The following is a 22,240-nucleotide window of genomic DNA, read 5'->3' as shown; positions in this document are numbered from 1 at the left end:
TTTGCCAAGGTCACACAGGGAAACCGTGACTTAGCTAGGAATAGAAGACAGCTCTCCTAATGCTCCGTCCTGGGCTTGAACCACAAGGCCATGCAAATGAATGCAGACAGCAGTCTGACCTGAAAATAGCTGATTTCCAGTTAAGATTATTGAGGATTTTAATTAGTTGAGTAACCCAATGGCAATGCAATATATGAACCGAACTCCATGACTCAGCAACCTAATTATTTGTGAAGGAAGCTGAACTATGCTGGCAATAGCACTATCTGAACTAGATTTGGGTTTTGGGCTTCTGTTTTTTGTGGGTTTTGATTTTTTAGATTCTTGCTTCATTAATTTTCAGTATTTTTGGCATGCGATAATTTCCAGTGGACACAAATCCTTTCTGAATGCCCTCATCTGGAATAACATGGTCTCTGAGTTGCACCCAAGAATGGAATGTCAACATATTGTTCACTCCTGGGAATTTGTTATCCCTATGCTTGTGTGAACTTTTTCCAGCCAGCTCTCTGCCAGCACACGCCTTTCATCTTTTCCCAGTAGTTAACCTCTCCTCTATTACAATGGGAACTTTCAACACTTTTGCCAATGTTTGCAGGAGAAACCTCATCAATCTACTGAGGGTTCCTGATTCCCATATCTAGGCTGCTACTTTAATAACAACAATTAAAATAACCTTTTCAGCAGACCTCATGCTCCAATATCTTATTTTTATTATTTTAGCACTATGTCCATTGTGAGATATTTAGCATCGGCTATAGAATTGCCATGCTAAGTTTATCTAGGCATAACATACTGTGTCTCACAGCAGGGTCTCTCTGTTCTTTTAAATGGCATAATCACAAACAGTTTTTCTGCTGCAGCTCAGATGTGGTTATTGGTTAGTTCCAGTGTGCGTGCAGCCATGGCTGTGATAATGATCAGAGATGTTTTTAACAGAAAATGAATTAGTATGCAAATAAATAGAAGAGCTAATACATTTAAAAATAATATGTTTTAGCTCATATACATTAGCAGAAGTAGTATTACGGCTGTGACTGGAGACCCTACCCAAAGGAGAAAGCATCTGGGCCACATAAAGTATCAGTGAATGCAGTGAAGTTATTGTGAAAGGGAGGCTTCAAATATCTTACAGATTTGTTCCATGATATTCGTAAGCAAGAGAAAATGCTGGATGAATGTTGTGTGTTGCCTGTTTTTAAATATAAAGGAGATGTTACAATGTGTGCTAATGATTGCCCAATTAAGCTGATGTCACATTCTACGACAGTATGGGAGAAAATAATTGGAAAGCATCAGCATGAAATGATTGAAATTTTGAAGTGTCAGTATGGATTCATGCTGGGAAGGAGTACAATTAATGTAATATTTGTGCCTCAAATCCTCATGGAGAAGTTCAGAGAAAAGAGATGGCAACTGGGTATGGTCTTTTTTGAGCTGGTGAAGGCATACAATCGTGCACCAAGAGAACAAGTTTGACGGCATTTGCAATTGAGTGGTGTGCCAGAAATATGTGTCCATCTTATCCAGGATATGTAAGATGGAATGACTACTATAGTCGAAACTAAATGGGGGCGACTATAGCAAATTTCCAGTAATCACGGGAATGTATCAGTGTTGCACCCCTTTTTGTTTGCAGTTGTCATGGACGTGATAAGCGAGAGTATACGAATACTGCCTCCTTGGAACATGTTGTTCACTGATGACTTGATGTATGTGGAAAATTTTGAGACCCTGCAAGCCAACGTAGTTTTGAGTGGGCTGGACTTAGACTCTGGTGAGGGATGGTAAGATTGAGGTTCTGATAACTAAGAGAGGAGGACTCATCATAAAGAATATCACAAGCAGAGAGTTTAGAATGAAAGAATTTAAATATCTAGGATCGATTGTTGCTGACAATGGTGTTTGCAATCACGCTAAAGCTGGTTGGTGCAAATTTTGGGAGCGGACCCCAGTTGTCTGTGACAAAAATATGCCAATAAAGTTCAAAGTTGGAGTGTATAAAACTGTAACTTGACCCATTATAATGTACAGAACAGAGACTTGGCCAAACAGAAGAAAGGAAATCATTATGTTCTCCATAATAGACATGAAGATGTTGAGATGGTCAGATGGTTAGACACTCCATGATAGGAAACAAATTAACGATATAAGGGGCCTAATGCAGGTTGAGGGACGCTAGGCTACATTGGCATGGGCATATCCAGCAGAGACCTAAGAGCTATATTGTTAGGATGGCTCTTGCAGAGATAGTGGATGGAAGACAACCAAGGGGGAAACTAAAGACTTGGTAGACAGATTGGATATCAGTGGACCTTGGAGAGACCAAGTCATACGAAAGCCTGGATATGATCACGAGTTTTGGAAGAAAGCTATAGAAGTCATATAGCCTGAATAGGGAAGTAGCAAGAAAGAAGAAGAGGTCAAATAAGGGAAGAACCAACGGTCAGAACTTGAACTGAGGCCTTTTTTGAGGTTCCAGAAAGTTTGGCTAACTTTATTTTTTCACGTTTTCAGCCTTTTGCACTAGCATGGTTTGCATGCTAGGGCCAGAAGCAGACGTGCTGAAAAAAACATTGGCTACTGTTATCGTTTATGAAGCCCAGTTTTGCAATCTCTGGAATTATATGAGAATCTCAGGTTTCATTTAAAAAAAAAGAAGTTTCTAGTCCTTTTCTTTTGCAGTGGAAAGCTTGAAAATGTGACCCAAATATGAACTAAAGATTTAGAAATCAAAAGACAAATAAAAAGAACTCAAACATTTATTATTTTCTAAACATTACCTCATTATTAAGTCAGTCTCATATTTTTTGGAGGCCAGATTTATGATAATTAAATGCTTGGGATTGGCAATACTCCCTCCTCTCTAATTCATCAGCTTTTCTCCCCTGCTTCACTGATACTTAAGTAACAACAGTTTCCGATAAACATATTGTTCACACTATTCAATCAGTGGGGGACTGTCTCTCTGGAAATGCAAAACATCTCCTTTGCTTGAGTGTGATCAGTTATAGCATGTGAGAATACTGAGATTGTGGATATCGGGGGCCTGATTCTTAATTCTAACTGAGCTTTGCTTGGTGAAGGAACTGGGTAGGGAGGGACGCAAAAGTATCTTTGTACCCCTACTTTATTTGAGAGCCTGCTCAACTCCTGCTGTAATTTAGCACAATCCTTAGGCAGCTCTAATTTAGGTTCAGCTACTCCAGAGATGTTTTGACAACTCTCCTTTTCTCCACCAGGCTGCCAGAAGGAACTAATGTAGAACTGCACATGAACTCTACACTATAAAAAGAAGCCCTTGTCACCAAGGGCTGTATGGCAACAGAGAATCAGCCTTACAATGTTGGAAGCTGCTCACTCAGGGTATGTCTACGCTGCAGGGATCGATGCAGTGGAATCAATTGTCGTGGAGACCCACTGAGTCGATCCTGGAAGTGCTCTTTGTGTGACCCCATTAACTCACGCCCCTGGAAGAAGTAAGGCTGCGTCAACTGGAGGCCATCTCCTGTAGATGCAATGCAGTGGAGATGTCACGGTACGGCAATGTAAGTAAGTCGATGGGAGATACGAAGCTACATTATGTAGCTTGCGTATCTCCCATCGACCGCCAGCAGCAGTGTAGACCAGCCCTGACTCTCATAGGTTATTGCTCCAAGTTCTGCTTTTTAGGGCCTTTCCCATTGCTTTCTTCAATTTGTTCTCTGCCACAGTACACAGTGAGCTATAAAACACAATGCTTGTCCTCTAAGCCTCCACATACCTCAACAGCCACTTTACTTTCCTCAAGCATTCCTTTCCCCTGCGGGAGGAAGGGGGTTGGGGGGGGGGGGCCGGGAAGCTGGTCTTACAACAGTAATGGCCTTGTTACACTAATGACAGTATTTCGGTACTATTAGAAATGCTGCATATACCAAGATAGCATTAACTTAGTGCAGATTACATATTCAGACTGCAATACTGAAGCTTCTGTAGAATTCTGTAATTGTCACAAAATTCAAGTTTTCCTGCTAAAATTTGGTGAATTATAAAATGGGTTATTTGCTCTTTTGATTTATGTCGCACAATTTCAGCCTCATAAAGTACACAGCAGAGATGTAAGTCACCCCACGGTAGGATATGGGCTATTTTATTTATATTTACACACTAAATTGATACCTTAATTTACTTTAAAATTTCTGCTGGTTGTGGAGACTGAAGTCAGCTCTCTGTCCAGTAGGTACGTCATAGGCAATGGCAATGCAGAAATCACTGTATCTCTCCTCCAACCTGCCTGAACCCTCCTATGGACAACTCACTTCTAGGAGTGAGAAAGTAGTTCAGTTTCCACAATCTTTTGATCTCTGGTCTTTCTCTCAAGTGCCATTTAGAGCCTGCAATATGGGTACCTTCCCTCCAGGAATTGTGCTGGTGCCATTCACTCATATGATATGAACAAGTTTGGACAGTTTACTAAACTTCACACAATGTACCATAAACATTAGGACTAACAGCATAAGCCAGCCTTCACTATGGCAAATATGGCTCTGTCTGCCTGCAGATCTCTCTATTAACGAATGTTGAAGTCTGGAAAGGAATGTATTGTTGGTTTAGCTGCACTCACATAGTCCTTCAGTGCAAAATGAAAGAGCCTTTGGCTCCCTCTTGTGGTAGACTGATTACACTGGGATTCGGGACATATGAACTGCTTTCTGTTTACATACTGCACTGTTTGGTTATCCTTCTTTATAAGGCTTCTGTTATATATATAAATAAATGTGTCAGGAAGTAAATCATCTGAACATAAGTTTGAAGTGCATAATATTTTAACAGTTAATTATTTAGTTTTTCCAGTGGCTGAAAAAATAACAGCTGTGTGTGTGTTTGGGAGGGGCGTGTGGCATTTGTTTTTAATCCACCAGTAGAAATGGCCTGAAGCAGATGTTCAATCCAAATACCATTGGGATTTGGGGACGTTTGGATCTGGAACTGATCCTTAAATGCTGGGGCCCCTTTTCTGGAAAGCAATTTCATACCTTACAAATATTGAGATGCAGTGTACTTATTCTGCCAAAATCTACCTACTCTGCAATGTACTATTGATCAACTTCCTTAAAGACAGAGAGGACCAAACTTTCAAAAGTGTGCATGCCAAATTACACATGCATTTTTGCAAGCAGCCAAGAACTCATGCCCCTTCTTGAAACAGTCTATAGAACTTAATAGGGATGAGATCAATAGGTTTCTATAGAAGTTACTCTAAAACATTTGGAACTAAACAAAAAATGATAAACTTTCTGTAAAATTGTTCTGCCACCCAGTGTAATTCAATAAAAATGTCTATCCTTACTATGAACTTATATAGGCAGGTTTAGAAAGGGCTATTATTATTAGTTGTATCATAGTAGAACCTAGAGGGCAGGGCACCATTGTGCTAGGTGCTGTACAAATCTAGCTAAGGTACTTAAATGGCTCCCATTACTGAAGTATCTTCACAAAATCTTTAATGCATTTATCCTCACAACAGCCAGGTAAGCAGCTCTATCCTCACTTTACAGATGGGGAAATGGTGGCACAGAGATTAGATGACTTGCCCAAGGTTACACAAAGAGTCTATGGCAGAGCACTGAACCCAGCTCTCTCAAGTCCCAGCTTAGCACCTAGCCACTGTATCATCTGTCTACTCTAAAACAAACATAACAAAGAATGGTCCATACTCCAAAGAACTAAAGTCCTAAGTGTAGACACCAGATGGATAGAGACAGACTTGTGGGGTGGGAGGAAGGGAGGGAGAATGGACAAGAAAACAATAACATTTTCCCTGTAGCAGACTGTCTTTAAGAGACCTATTAGTGACCCACATCAGAAAGTACAACTGGCTGGATCCAGTCATTGTGCATGCAGAGGAATCTCCAAGTAAGATGCAATAAAGGTCTTTGTTGGAACCTCCTGGGCAGTGGCTTTCCATTAGCTGCCCTTCTGTCAAATACCAAACCCACGGGCATTATAATCTCTTTCACTGTTAAATCTAATGTGACCTAATGTGTGTATTTCTGATTAAGGCGTTTCCTGCTGGCCCAAATATAATAGTGTTTTACTTTCCCTCTCTAAGCTGTCAATCAGTGTAATATACTGCTGTTCAGGTGTCTGAGCTTAGGTGTTGAGCTCTCAGGTCAGCCAAAGAAATGTGTGAAGCAGAGACAGCATGATCAGACCGTACTGGGGAAAAAGTGGGATGCTTTTTCTATTGTTCTTGCAGTGTAGGGGTATCCCTTGAAATAATTTGAGTCCTCTAGAGCACTCACTGTGTTCATTATTCAAGAATCTGTTAGAACCTAGTCGAAGCAGCAGTATGTAGATAGCTAGACTTTTCATGTTTGTATATAGTTAGTAAACATGGTTATTTTGAACTCAGCTGTGCTCCTGTGGGTTCTTCATGGTATTACTATTATAGACCTTGTAAACTGTGTAAAGAGCAAAAGACAAACAATAACAATTCAAATAATTTCCTCTGATCAGCAATTAAGACTAGTGCTGATATGCTTCACAAAGGGATGTATTCAGTCCATCTTAACTGGAGCAGGCATGTTACGAGGTGGGGCTTTGGAGAGAGTAGAAAGAAGAAAAGGAAACCATGAACACCACCTCTGTAAAAAAAAAAAAAACCACCCCATCTAAATAAACTCAGTCTGCTTCTTTGAATGGTGAGTCATTTCAGAAAACAGCAGAATTTGTCAATTGTGGTAAGTCATAACCCAGGGTACAGCCAAATCCCAGACTGGGACAGGTTAGAAGTTCACTAACTCTTTTAGAAAAGACCATGTACAGTGCGAGTGCAGTAAGTACTCCTAAGCTTGCAGTTAGTTCTTCTTCTACCACTGTGCCCTAGAAAGTAAGAAGGCAGGAATAGAGAGAGTGAGGAGAGGCCAAAAAAAGGACAAATACTTCAGCAAGACTGTAGCAGGTTCACGCAGCCCCCTGCTGGTCAGGTCCTCTGCACACACAAACCACACACAGTCCTCAGTTTCATGCTCCTACCATTGCTCTTTATTTACAGGTTCCCCACCTCCAACTATATACAGCAACAGTCCCAGGCTAGGGCCATGCAGCCTCAGCTCCCTAATCAGGGCAGCTCACCTCCAACTGAGGCTTCACCCTTGCAGGCTAAGCACTTGCCCCTTCCCTTGCGGCTCCCCTGCCACCACGCTCCCCTGAGCCTTAATAGGGCTAGGATGAGTGAGCCTACCAGCTGCTCCTTGCTAGCCCCGCCCCTGCAGGCTCTCCCAGCTGGCTCCACTCCCCTCTTAATTAGGGCTCTGGTGGCATCAGGCTGGCTTAACCCCTCTGGCTCAGCCAGCACCCTGTCACGAGGACAAATATGTAAAGAAGAGAGTGGCCAGATCCTCAGTTGGTGAAATCTCCGTGGCTCCATTTATTATGATGGAGCTATATCCATTCCCACAAGCTGAAGATCTGGAGACTGCATCTCCTCGAGTTGGTACAGGACGAGGAGCAGCTACATTACCAAAATCGTCTGCAGAGCCAGCGAAAGCATTACTTTTGAGGGTACATAATTCCAGTAAACTCAGTATCACTGTGAGCAGCTTGCATCCCCAACTTTAAGACGCTCTGGAAATATGGAAGAGGAATCCAGCCACTGGGTGGCAGTTGTCTCAAAGCACTCTCTCTAGGTTCCTCGCAATGACCTATTGAACCGAATACTTCACAGTCTTTGACAATTAAATGTCTGGAGTCCAACAAGACAAAAAGAACTAGCTGAAGTGTCTAATAAAATTAATGGGAACTTCTTCTTCCTCAAATGAAACAGATTAAAAAAAGAGAAGAAATTGGGGGAAAAACTGAGTCAGGCATATACTAAGAGGGAGTTTTGAGAACATTGCACAAGGGGTGTGTAACCATCACACAGACTCATGTCTGAACTTTGGTCAAGATCCTGTTAATGCTTTTGGGAGTAATTTCTACTCTCATGAGAAGTGATTCTATTGCCTCCAGTGGGATTTGAGGATAGGTTACATGCAGGAGTAAATGTTTTCTGGATCTGGCCCTGAGATCCCTTGTTTATAAAGTTACAAGTGATTGAAAAATGAAGAGTTACCAGGGTGAGGCATTCACTTGTGAGGCTATACCCTCACTTGTAATTGTTTTGAAGATGCTTTTGTAGTATTATCATTTGCATAGGAGTTAGTAAGAGTCAGCTAAAGGGCACATGTAGAATACTGTGTTTAGGCTTGAAGACAGTGTGCTCCATGGTTATTCTGCTTTCTTCTAGGAGTTCCCTAGGGTGGTTTAACCTCCCCCTCCCACTGTTCAATGATAGAGCTAATTAAGATTCCATTAGGAGTCTTTTGTTTTGTTAAGTGCTCACTAGTGTTGACATCATGGACTGTGGGACAGCACTCCTGCCCAGCCTCAGCACCAAGGTTTCCCCACTAAGAACTAACAACCACTAAGACCTGAAGTCACTGAGGGCTAGGTGGAACCTCGAGAGACCTGCAGAGGTCGTAGTAGAAGAAGGGGGTAGCAGAAGGTGATGGTGTGCCAGTTGCCCACCAGCCATTCTGCTGGCCGGTGAGTGGCTTGCTGGGCAACAAGCGGCCAGCAGGGCAGCCAGCAGAAGGCAATGGTGGAAGGTAGGGTAGGTACCTTCTTCTCCCCCCCCACCTTTCAGCCCCGGTGGGAGGTGAATAGGTGAATTCGCTCATATGTCCCCCTGAACATGGGGTCATCACTGACCAAGGACAACTATTGTGAGTGGGAGCGTGGGATGTGGGGGAGAAAGAAAGGAGAGGCAAAGGACACTGCCCAACGTACTCTGGGATGGAGGTTTTAGCTCATGGTTTTATGTTTATGGATCCTGCTTGTGTTGTTTTCCTGAATTAATGCTGAGTAACTTCCCTCCTTTTATTAAACTGTCGTCTTCCTACACTCAGACTCTGTGCTTGTGAGAGGGGAAGTATCACCTTTTGGAGGCACCCAGGGAAGAGGTGTACAACTTCCCAAGTGACTGGGTCAGGGCTTGAACCGGTTTGGTGTTGTATTGTTGAAAGGAACCCCTAGATGTTGAACCCGGCCCTTGTTTCTGCTTACTCCAACTTGCAGAACTATTACATTAAAATATACAAATTTCAAGGAATAAAATCCACAAAGTACATATTAACAAAACAGTCAACTGTCCATATAACATCTCAGTAATATTGCCTATCCTCATAACTTTGTATCTGATCACGTCTATCCCTCAACCCAGCTCCTGCCAAAAAACCTGAAAGATGAGCGTCTTTGCAGAACGCCCAGAAGTTTAACAAATTCAGGCTCTTGCCAGACAATATGAGGGAAGCAAGTTTTGTAGTTAATGATCCTTTGCAGGAATCATCCTACTCAGAGGCCTTTAGCTTTGCCACCTCCATTGCTGAGGCAGTATTTCAGATACCCAAGTCTCAAACCATTTAGTGCTTCCTTGTGGTTCTATTTCCATAGGAAAACAGTTTATAGGAAGCTGCCAGGTAACCACTGCAGACCGCAGAGCATTTGTGTAACATGTTCTGCAGGACATACAACTTAACATCAAACATAACAGCATTCAGTATAGGCAGGGCCTCTTGTAATTAAAATTGTGCCAATTGGTTATGGTTAAGTCTAGGGTCCAGCCTGAAATGTTTGGGGACTTGAGCTCTCTGTAGGTTACAGATGACCAGTGATAGATTAAGTTACAGGCTAGAACACAGTTCTGATGTGCAACAGAAGAACAGACCTTTGAGGACACATAGTCTAGACTTTGTCTGTGTCACCTGCTACAAATCTGGAGATGTTGGGGCAATTTGGACTGGCTGGATCAAATGATTAAAAAAGGTGTTTTTCATCTCTAACTTCTATTATTATGATATTTAAGTGAATTGAGTAATTTAAGTGCAGACTTTAATGCTGCTGCTGTTTCTAGACAGATCAATATCCACTTCTAATGTTCATATTTACTGATATGTAGTGCATTTTTATTGTCACCCCTCAGTGCCCACAGCGAACCGGAGGGGAAAGGGGACTCAGTCACAGTTGAAGGCAGGTGGCAATATTGCTGTTGCTGTGCCCTGGAGTTTCTGCTGGGCAAGTGCAACATTAGCCTCTACCTAAGGCTACCTAGGAGTTGCACTAATCAGAATGTACCAGTGGACTTGGCACAGTGGGGGAGGGATTTGAGTGGCACAGGCCATCAGTCACTCCCTTTACCCTGTGATGGGCTGTTAACCACACACCAGCCTTGAAAGGGTTAATGAGGCTGAGAAGGGGGCCAATTAACTTGATAGGCCACACCTGAGCAGAATTAGGGGGGTTGCAATCTCTGACTGGGAATAGAACCCAGCTGAGAAGGAACAGGCAGTGCTGTGATAAAGCCAGGAAGTTGGCAGCAGAGGGGGGCTGGGATGGCTGGAGGATTTTTTGGTCCCAACTGAAGAAGAGTCTATTAGAAAGGGAGAATGGGTACAAAGTAGAGGGAAAAAAGAGTAGAGGCAAAATCAGATTATTCTGATTGATGATATCAGTAAAAAAACAAAGCTGAGGAAGAAATAAACCAAAATGTTATAATTGTAAGATCCCTAGCCAAAGAAATAAGAGTAGGTGATGTTAACTCTATAAAAATAGCTGACTGGATTTTAAAAAATATTGGAGTTATTGTAAGAGGTAGGAGGCTGCAAGATGGTGATCTTTTAGTTCACTGTAAAAACAAAAGAGCAAGCTGATAAACTGCTAAAAACTAAAATGCTAAGGAAAGTTAAAATAAGTTGCCACCCACCCACATATATGACTGAAATAAAGGGGTAATATGTGGAGTGCCATGAGAGCTGCCCAATGAGGAAATAACCAAAGCATAGGAGAAGATAAAGTGTTAGTCAATAAGTCACTAACTAGTAAATAAGGAGGAGAAAGCAAGCCATCAACAGATGTACTGATTGCTTAGGGAGGGACTCTACCTATGAAAGAAACACTTGGGTCTCAGCTATTCAGAACCACGCCATATTGCTCCCTCTCCCCTAAGGTGTTATACTATAAGTGCCAACAATATGGGCATGTAGCAACTGTTTTTAAAGGGAAAACAAGATGCAGTACATGTGGGGGAGAACATTCCTGTGAATATTGTATAGAAGGGACAGAGGTCAAATGTAGTAACTGTGGTGGTAATCACAGTCTGGCATATAGAGGGTGTATTGTGGCAAGGCAGGATAAAGAGATACAAAGGTTATTAACTATTTTTATCTTATCTTCTGTGGAAGCTGTACGGAGACTTTCAAAACATCAGGAGCAGAAGGAAGCGACAATCAGCCCAGGAAAAGGGGAACTGCCAACAGCCTCATTCTATAAAGAATATGATAAACATTGTGGAAAGGATTACCAATGATATACTCGTAATGAAAAAAGAAAGGTTTATTGCATTTATGATCATGATAAATTGTATATCACATAACGGGAAAAAATCAGAAACAATGAAAATTACAGCAAGGACTGTGGAAAAATATCTATATGTTAGCAACTTGTCAATGGACTGTATTCATGCCCTTTCAAACAACATTAATGGTGAACTATGACTAATATGGGGATCTCAATCTTTTGTTGGAATGCGCACAGTTTGATAGCACATGGTCAAGAACTAAAAGAAAATATCCTGAAAATGAGAACTAAATAAGAAACATGGCTGGTTGAAAAGCTTGCTATTAAAATTCCAGGCTATATTGCCCTTAAGCAAAACTGAGAAATAGGAAGAGGAGGAGGCATTTATAATTTGATAAGGAAAAAATTAAACTACGTCGTAGCAGAGAATGAAGAAGTAAGTCTAGAATATAATACTGGTGAGATTCCAATGCAGAAGAGTAATATTTCTTTAAGGATATATGATATCTATAACCCATGTGGGAAACTAGAAAATCCAGAGTGACAAGAAATTGTGAAGAATGCTAAAATACCATATATCATATGCGATGACTATGATGATAAATCATAATAAATTGTGGTGAAGTAAGAACTGATTAAAAATGGTGCATGTTTAGTAAAGTTCATTGACAAAAACAATCTAGTGGTTTTAAACAATGACAGCCCAAACAGATTAAATGCAGCAGATGATAGTTTTTCCTGCCTATGCCTGGGAATTATAACAGCAGATATTGCAAATAGATGCAACTGGGAAATATATACGGAAGAAGGAATGGGGAATGATCCTTTCCATATACTTATTACTAAGGTCTTAATTCAATCGCAATACTGCGAAATTGTGGTCCTGCAATATTAGGTCTTCACAGCAATTTTGATTTTAATTAGCTTACTTTGCACAGTCAACAATTTTGCATATATTTTGAGTATGCAATTAGTACTGCACTAATAACATTCAATGCCTGAAACATGTAAAAGGCTACAGTGACTGGACTCGATTTCTACAGCAGTTGTATTAAGACTTTTAGTCTTCTGAATTTTATATTGTACCAGTCAATTTTTTTTTAATGAATGTAATAGAGTTGTAGCAAAATGTTTGGTTATCAAAAAAATTAGCAGGCACAATATAATATTTGAATGTTATATCATTCCAGCAAATTTTTCTTAAACAAATAGGTCTACTCTAGCTTTTCCAAATTACTGCTATTAAAGGTCCATTATTTCTTTTCTGTGATTTTCCATGTCTTGTCTGCAGCTCAGCCACAATTATCTGAAGATCATCCCCTAATTCAAGCAGGGCCTTACTTATTACTTTTCAAGGGCAAGGAAGGTTGAAGGTAATGGAAAATTACCTACCTGGAATTTTAAGAAAGCTAACGGGGAGCTATTTACAAGTAAATGTACTGAATTTGTGAATAATCATTGTGTGAGTGATGACATAAAGAATTTCACTGATAATGTAATAAAGCTTCTGTAGCCATACCTGGGACATTGAAGTATCTCCAAACTAAAATCTTACTTCTAGGTGGAATGAGGAGTGAAAAATGGCAATTAAAGAAAGGAACAAAGCCTATTTAATTTTTTTTTAAAAAAGCAAAAAATACAATGAATAGAGACGATCTAATGAAGTTTAAAGGAAGTAAGGCAATATCACAAAGAATTATTTAAAAACAAACAAAAAAAGAGAGTTGGAGGGAGTACTGTGGGTAGATAAACAAAGATAACAAGACATCAGAAATGTACAGGCAAATTAGAAGAATGAATGGAATTCAGACTGAGAGTAGCCACATCCCAGGTCTTACTGGGGCTGACAACACAGTTAAAAAGTTCTGATAATGAGAAAACCGAAGTTTTAGCAGAAACTTTTCAAGGGATGAGTAATGATGAAAACCAATGTGAAGTTTTCCTCCAGATTAAAAGACAATTCACTGCAGACAGTCATGATCTATTATGTAACATAATGTTTAAATATCTCTTTGAAAGCACATTGAGTGTTATCTTGGAACTGATTAAACACTATATGGGAAAAAGGAGTGATACTGGTAGGGTGGAAACATGCAGTAATAATTCTAATATGAAAGCCAGGCAAACTATCCACAAAAGCGGATACCTACAGACCAATTGTCCTTACATCCTGAATGTGCAAAATTAGGGAGAGAATGATGAATGAAAGATTGGCTGCTTATTTGAAAAACAATGGCATTATAGATAAGATGCAGAGTGGTTTTAGGAGAGGAAGTTGTACCATTGATCACACTGCTAAATTAGAAACTGAAATACAAAAAAGTATGAGGCACAAGGGTTTCATGATAGCTCTCTTTCGAGATACTGAAAAGGCGTATGACATGCCATGGAGGGAGGCTTATTGTACAAAGTGGGTGCACTAGGGGAAGAATGTGTAAGTGGATGAAAGAATTTTTGAGTAAAGGACCATGCAGGTCAGAGTTGGGAACGTTATGTCGAATATGTATAATATTCAAAATGATCCACCACAGGGAAGTGTTATCAGCCCAACTTTATTTAATATTATGATAAATGATCTCCCAAAACACTTAAGTGCCAGGGTAGATGTCACTCCATTTGCAGATGATTGTGCTCTGTGGGTCTGGAGCAGGAGTACTGGGGTTGCAGAAAAGAGCATCAACAAAGCATTATGAGAGACCTCTGATGGAGGAAATACATTGGGTTTCAAGTGCTCCCTTGCTAAAACTAGAGGATTGAACTTGACAAAAAGGAACGTTACAAAGGAATGTAAACTGTGTCTGTTTGGAGAACAATAGATATGGTAAAAGGTTCAAATTCTTAGAGGTCCTATTTTGTTCTAAATTACTTTGGAAAGATCATATAAGTAAGCTATGTTACAGACAAATGTACAAGAAGGAGTAACCTGCTTAAAAGTCTTTGTGGGACTAATTTGGGGGCGGATAAGTAAACACTGCTGATGGTAATCAGAACAGTTATTGATTATAGCTGCCAAGCTTTTGGGTCAGCATCAAAATCAGAACTTAAACAAATGAGATTTAAAACAACCCTAGGCACTATGAATTCCATGTGGTGCATTTATTACACCACCTATATGCGCTACAGATAGCTTTTAGTGAAATGCCACTTACACTATGAATGAAACTATTGGACCTATCTTTCTGGGACAAAGTTAATGGGAGCTGCAATGATGAAAGTACCAAACAAATATACATGAGGATTGTTTGGAATTACATAGGACAACTATAGCACATGATGTGAGAACTCCACGGGCTCTTTGAGTTAAAGTGTGGATGCAGGAGTTGAAAGACAAGGAAAAGCTGAACAAAGGCAAAACTTTAGTCATGGGAAAATTAGTTATGGATGGAAATATGCATGTCTAAACATGGATTTAGATTTATTTTATAAACATAAGGGTAAAAAAGAGACAGTAGGTATTAAAAATGAACCAGTAGATAGATGAAAAGTGAAGTCGGTTTTGTCAAATATATACAGATGGGTGAAAAAAAGAAGAAACAGGAAGAGTAGGAAGGACATGTCGTATATCAAAATAGGGAATTAGTACATCTAAAAGAATATCTGGCTATGTAGGTGTAACAGCAGCCAAACAAGTAGCAATAACACCAGCACTGAATTGGATATGGGATGTATGCCCACCAGCAGTGTTTTTTTTTCAGATTCAGTCTCAGGCCTCGTGGTGATAAATGGTGTCTTGTATGTAGAAGTGATTTACTCAATGAAATTATATTTCTAATCAGAGTTAGTACAGATGGGGATATATGTAACATTAGCTTGGATCCTAGCACACATAGCAATAACAGGGAATGAAATGATGGACAAAGCAGCTAAAAATACTATAAGAAATGGAAGGATTGACATAGAAAAATACCCTTGAGTAAACAGGGATTCAAAAGCCCAGTACAGAAATATTTAAAAGAGGAATGGCAAAAAATGTGGATTAATGAAAAAAGTGGAAGATTTTTTGAATTGTAACCTAAAGTTAAGGACTACAACATACTTTAGGGTCTGGATAGGACTAGTGAAGTGCTTTTGTTTACTGTACTAACTGGCCATTGTGGTTTAAACACAAATCTTTTTTCAAATAAATAGACACAAAGATGCTCTGTAAGGTGGAAGAAACAATTGCTCACCTTTTATGGGTAGGTAAGGCCTTTGATAAAGAAAGGGAAAAGCTTTCTGAGCAATTAATACATCTTAAGATAAAAAAAATTACATTGTTATTTAATAACAACATCTGGGAAATGGAGTATTATTAAAGGCACTGATGCATTATCTGAAAGACACATGGTGGAGTGAGAGGATATAAACTACTAAGTATTGGGGAAGTATTATTGGTGGTGGCTATAGATTATTCAGTCAAGTCTGCTTCACCATAAAAAAAGAGAAAGGAAAAAAGCCAGGGAGGGAAGAGCTGCACTAAGGCAGCCTGCAATCACTCTCTGCCTTGGAGAGGGAAAGAAGGAAACTAGAAAGAGAATAGAAGCCCTGACATCCTGGCTCTTAGAGAAGGGCATACTCAGAGAAGGGTAGCAAGAGCCTGATAGAGGTGAAGTAGGAGCAGCCCAGGGAAACTGCAGCAAGGTTTGGCACTGTGCAGACCATGGGTGCTGGTTGTAGTGTCCCTGGGTTGGAACATGGAGTAGTGGGCATGTCCAGGTTACCCTACCAGCCACTAGGGAAGTGGCATAGAAGATGGCCTAGGACAGTCATCCAGTAGGACTTCGATCCCCCAGAAGGGTCAAAGGACTAGAGCAACCTGGCCAGAGGGCCACATCACAAACAGAGAGCATCCTGAGTCACAGTAAGAGAGGCAGCAGGGCATGTGAACAACTGATGGAAAAGGGTGCCAGTCTGGGCAATAGCTGATCTCCAGGGCAGCCACAAGGAGATGCCACCAGCGGTGAGCGAATCCAGTTACAATTTTAGTGGAGAATGCGGCCATGACAGCCACCCTGATACAAGGGGAGTGTGAAGGACTGTTTATGACAGACACCTTGATACAGGGGGAGAGTGAGTGACTGTAGTTAATGGTTGCTCCTAATACAAGGGGAGTGTAAGAATCTGAAGGGGTGAAGAAACTGGGAAAGAAGGACAATGGAGCTGCCATGTGCATAGGCCATCTTCATTGAAGGCAAGTTCACTCTCCCAAGGTTGCTGCTCCCATTGAAGGGGGCCGACAAAAGGGGATTCAGAACCTGCTCATGCAGGTCTTAGAAAACCAGCAGAGACAATGGGAGACACTTGGTGGTAGGTACTTGGTGAAGGTGGCTGAGGAACAGGAGTATTTGCTCAGCTTCCTGCAGGAAGTGAGCAAGGGTCACAGGGGTCATGAGTGGAGAAGAGGTTCCAGGGCCAGGAGGCTGGAAGCTCAGTGGAGGCAGTATTATGCCAGTGGGCAGGAGGCACACCTGAAAAGTGAGTGCCTCTCTCTATTGGGCTGGAGATAAGACCTGGGATGCAGCTCCAGCAACTCAGGAAAGAAGGCACCCATAACCTGAAGGAGGCTTGAGGGGAAGGCTGTGTGATGGGTTTTTCACTCCACACCAGCTTTGAAAGGGTTAATGAGGCTGAGAAAGGGGCCAGTTAATTTGATTGGCCACACCTGAGGGGAATTAGGCTGCATAGAGCCCAGCTGAGAAAGAACAGGCAGGGCTATGATAGAGTCGGGAAGTTGGCAGGAGGGGGGGGGAAATGAAGTGAGGGAACCTGCAATCACTCTTTGGCCATAGAGAGGGAAAGGAGGGAATTAGAGGGAGAATAGAAGCCCTGATGAAAGGGCATACCCAGAGTTTGATAGAGGTGAAGGAGGAGCTGCCCAAGGAACAGTAATAAGGTTTGGGACTGCAAACTGAGGCTACTGATTGTAGCGTCCGTGTGTTGGAAACCAGAGCAATGGGTGGGCCCAGGTTCCCCTGCAGCACTTGGAAAGTGTCACAGCCCAGGCAGTGGAGCAGATGACTACTTAGAACAGTCATCCAGTGGGATTTTCATCCCCAGAAGGGGGGAAGGACTATAATGATCTGGCTGGAGGGCCAAGTCAGGAGGACAGAGCACGCTGAGTTGCAGGGAGAGAGAGCTCCAGGCCAGGCTTTGACTATATCTTTCAGTTCCTTGCAGCATGAGCTGTTTGGCTGCGGCAGCTTTCATTCCTGGGCTCAGAGGGCTGGCCAAGGGTGTGTGAAAATAACTTCCCCCTCCAAGTAGGGTGGTGTAGGAGGGGGTGAAACAGCGCCCTTGGCTTACAGGAACAGCACAGACCCTGGACTATTTCTGTTCTGCACAGTGTTTGCTTTCTTCCCCCTCCCCCCAGCTCTGCTGCTGCCTCACTGCTTACAGTACTTCTGGTTTCACAGGGTGTTCAGCTGACTGGTCAGTTCATAACTCTGGTGTTCATATCTTTGAGGTTCTACTGTAAATGTGTCTACTGGGATCCATGGGAATATGGATTAGATTTTTTTGTTCTAGTGCTGCATTTATACTTTGAAAACGCTTGCTTGCCTACTTTAATTTTTTTGCTGAGGAACAGATTTACTAATTGCAATATAATTCTTAAATTTACATTGACTTTCTTCTCCCGCCTCAGGTTTAGAAATGTAAATCTACTAAGTGTCTGAGCTGCACTGTAATCTTTCATAGATTCATATAATCATAGCAGATTAGGGCTTGAAGGGACCTCAGGAGGTATCTAGTCCAACCCCCTGCTCAAAGCAGGACCCAACCCCAACTAAATCATCCCAGCCAGGGCTTTGTGAAGCCGGGCCTTAAAAACCTCTAAGGATGAAAATTCCACCACCTCCCTAGGTAACCCATTCCAGTGCTTCACCACTCTCCTAGTGAAAAAGTGTTTCCTAATATCCAACCTAGACCTCCCCCACTGCAACTTGAGACCATTTCTCCTAGTTCTATCATCTGCCACCACTGAGAACAGCCTAGCTCCATCCTCCCTGGAACCCCTGTCAGGTAGTTAAAGGCTGCTATCAAATCCCCCCTCATTCTTCTCTTCTGCAGACTAAGTAAGCCTAGTTTCCTCAGCCTCTCCTCATAAATCATGTGCTCCAGCCCCCTAATTATTTTTGTTGCCCTCCGCTGGACTCTCTCCAATCTGTCCATGTCCTTTCCGTAGTGGGGGGCAAAAAACTGGACACAATACTCCAAATGTGGCCCCACCAGTGCCGAACAGAGGAGAATAATCACTTCCCTCAATCTGCTGGCAGTGTTCCTACTAATGCAGCCCAATATGCCGTTAGCCTTCTTGGCAATACGGGCACACTGTTGACTCATATCCAGCTTCTTGTCCACTGTAACTCCTGGGTCCTTTTCTACAGAACTGCTGCCTAGCCAGTCAATCTCCAGTCTGTAGCAGTGCATGGGATTCTTCCGTCCTAAGTGTAGGACTCTGCACTTTTCCTTCTTGAACCTCATCAGATTTTTTTTGGCTCAATACTCCAATTTGTCTAGGTCACCATATCCTATAACTACCGTCCAGCATTATCTACCACTCCCACCAGCTTAGTGTCATTTGCAAACTTGTTGAGGGTGCAATCCACCCCATCCTCCAGATCATTAATGAAGATGGTGAATGAAACCAGCCCCAGCAATAACCCCTAGGGAAGTCCTCTTGTTACTAGCTGCCAACTAAACATCGAGCCATTGATCACTACCCATTGAGCCTGATGATTTGGCCAGCTTTCTGTCCATCTTATAGTCCATTCATCCAACCTATATTTCTTTAACTTGCCAATAAGAATACTGTGAGAGAATATATCAAAAGCTTTGTTAAAGTCAAGGTATATCACGTCCACCACTTTCCCCTCATCCACAGAGCCAGTCACCTCTTCATAGAAGGCAATCAGGTTGGTCAGGCATAACTTGCCCTTGGTGAATCTGTGTTGACTGTTCCTGATCACCTTCCTCTCTTTCAAGTGCTTCAAATTGGATTTCTTGAGCACCTGCTCCGTGATTTTTCCGGGGATTGAGGTGAGGTTGACTGGTCTGTAATTCCCTGGATCCTCCATCTTCCCTTTTGTGAAGATGGGCACTATATTTGCTTTTTTCAATCATCTGGGACCTCACCAAATCGCTATGACTTTTCAAAGATAATGGCCAATGGGCCTGCAATCAGATCAGCCAACTCCCTCAGCACCATTGGATGCATTGCATCTGGCCCCCTGGACTTGTGCTTGTCCAGGCTTTCTAAATAGTTGTGAACCTGTTCTTTCAGCACTGAGGGTCGCTCACCTCCTCCCCAGGCTGTGCTGCCCAGTGCAGTAGTCTGGGAGCTGACCTTGTCTATGAAGACAGAGGCAAAAAAATCACTGGGTACTTCAGCTTTTTCCACATCATCTGTCACTAGTTTGCCTCCCCCATTGTGTAAGAGGCCCACACTTTCCCTGACCTTCCGTTGCTAACATACCTGTAGAAACTCTTCTTGTTACCTTTCACGTCCCTTGCTAGCTGCAACTCCAGTTGTGCTTTGGCCTTCCTGATTTCATTCCTGCATGCTCAAGCAGTATTTTTACACTCCTCCCTGGTCATCTGACCAAGCTTCAACTTATTCTAAGCTTCCTTTTTGTGTTTAAGATCACCAAAGATTTCTCTGTTAAGCCAAGCTGTTTGCCTGCCATATTTGCTATTCTTTCTGCACATCGGGATGGTTTGTTCCTGCGCCCTCAATAAGGTTTCTTTAAAATACAGCCAGCTCTCTTGGACTCCTTTCCCCCTCATATTAGCCTCCCAGGGGATCCTGCCTATCAGCTCCCTTAGGGAGATAAGACTGCATTTCTGAAGTCCAGAGTCCATATTCTGCTGCTCTCCTTCCTTCCTTTTGTCAGGATCCTGAACTCTACCATCTCAAGGTCACTGCTGCCCAGGTTACCACCCACTTCTACTTCTCCTAACAATTCTTCCCTGTTTGTGAGCAACTGGTCAAGAGAAGCACGGCCCCTAGCAGATTCCTCCAGCACTTGCACCAGGAAGTTGTCTGCAACACTCTCCAGAAACTTCCTGGGTTGTCTGTGCTTTGCTGTATTGCTCTCCTGGCAGATGTCAGGGTGATTGATGTCCCCCATGAGAACCAGGTCCTGTGATCTTGAAACTTTCATTAGTTGTCTGAATAAAGCCTCGTCTACCTCATCCTCCTGATTTGGTGATCTATAATGGACACCCAGCACAACATCATCCTTGTTGCTCTCACCTCTAAACATATCCCAGAGACCCTCAACAGGCTTTTCTCCAGTTTCATACTGGAGTTCTGAGCAATCATACTGCTCTTTTACATACAGTGCAACTCCTCTACCTTTTCTCCTGCACCTGTCCTTCCTGAAAAGTTTATACCCATCCATGACAGTGCTCCAGTTGTGTGAGTTAGCCCACCAAGTCTCAGTTATTCCGATCACATCATAGTTTCTTGACTGTGCCAAGACTTTCAATTCCTCCTGCTCATTTCCCAGGCTTCTTGTGTTCATGTACAGACACCTAAGATAACTAGCCAATTGCTCTATTTTCTCAGTATGAATCAGGAGGCCTCCCCTTTTGCACACTTCCCCTTGTGCTTCCTCCTGTTGTCCCACTTCCCCACTTACCTCCGGGCTTAGTTCTCCATCCCACAGTGAACCTAGTTTAAAGCCCTCCTTCCTAGGTTAGCCAGCCTGCCTGTGAAGATACCTCTCTTTGTTAGATGGATCCCATCTTTTCCTAGTAATCTTTCTTCCTGGAACAACATCCCATGGTCGAAGAATCCAAAGCCCTCTCTCCAACACCATCTGTGTAACCATACATTTACTTCTGCAATTCAATTGTCCCTACCTGGGCCTTTTCCTTCAACAACAGTTACATTGTATTCTTCCATTTGTCTTTTCACTTCTCAAAATTCTGCTTTGCACTGGATAGTTTTTGCAAACCTTTTGAAATAAATCTAACACTTATATAAATGAAATACTTATTCATTCAGTGCTTTATATTTTCAAAGCACTTCACAATCACCAGCTAATTAATTAGCATTAATAAACAAAGTTTAAAAAAAAATCCTGTAGAACAGGGATTGGTAAATACCCTTGGAAGTGAAGGGGTTAATAAAATAACAAAATTAATTAACATCAAACCGATGCACAATGTAATTGTTGGTGCTTTAGTGTAACCAAACCCACACAAAGAATTTCAGGCAGTAAAAATGTTTCAAGTATTGAAATGTCTAGACAACTCTATTTGGCTTTATCTTCTGTCTCATCCACTTTATTGTCCAGGTCTGTCAGACAACAGTAGAACAGAATCTGAACATACTTTGTTGTTGTGGCTGCAAAATAAAAACAAACAAACACATAGATGAGATAAAGTTACAACAGAACTTAGACAGTCTATAAACATTGTCCAAGGATCTCAAAGTACTTTGCAGACATTAGTTAAGCTTTGCAACACCTTTGTGAGAAGGATTAAATCCATGTTACAGATGGGTAAACCTTGCACACAGACATTATAGCCAGATTTGGAAATTCTTACTTTTTGATCAGCCCTCGCTGAATGTAATGGAAATATGTCTAAGAGATGGGATCAGACTGAAGCATGGAGCTCAGTATTAAGCCTTTCAAGACTAGCCTGTGAATCAGGAGCAGAGATATGCATAATCCTCTGCAGCTACTAGTTTTCAAACCTGAGTCCAGTTCATAACCTCACAATTTATTTAGACAAGTTATAGCATCTGTCCAATCCTACACTCCCACAACCTCTTTTTCAACTGTTCCTGGAAAGCAGCATCCAGAAATAAGTACCAAAACAGTCCTACTGAACAACTAATTTTTTCCTCAATGTAAATGTTCGCCCTTTACCAACC

The 22,240-nt window shown here is 41.8% G+C and overlaps 1 protein-coding gene across 2 annotated transcripts in view; it reads right to left on the bottom strand.

The window, feature by feature from the left end:
* Positions 1 to 3,565: 3,565 nt before the first annotated feature.
* The window catches only part of LOC137159783 (Y+L amino acid transporter 2-like), a 53,460-nt gene continuing 34,785 nt past the window's right edge, over positions 3,566 to 22,240 (bottom strand). For both annotated transcript variants that reach the window (XM_067558253.1, XM_067558254.1), the window contains exon 10: positions 3,566 to 21,706. In XM_067558253.1, coding sequence (XP_067414354.1) covers positions 21,615 to 21,706 — 92 coding nt within the window. In that variant the 3' untranslated portion in view covers positions 3,566 to 21,614. The remainder of the gene's footprint in view (positions 21,707 to 22,240) is intronic.

Source organism: Emydura macquarii, unplaced genomic scaffold, assembly GCF_026122565.2.
Source record: "Emydura macquarii macquarii isolate MOO-44397 ecotype Brisbane River unplaced genomic scaffold, CSIRO-AGI_Emac_v2 contig_1897, whole genome shotgun sequence".
NCBI classification, from domain to species: domain Eukaryota; kingdom Metazoa; phylum Chordata; order Testudines; family Chelidae; genus Emydura; species Emydura macquarii.
The sequence above is the reverse complement of the archived record's forward strand: the minus strand, read 5'-3'. Positions and strand labels throughout refer to the sequence as shown.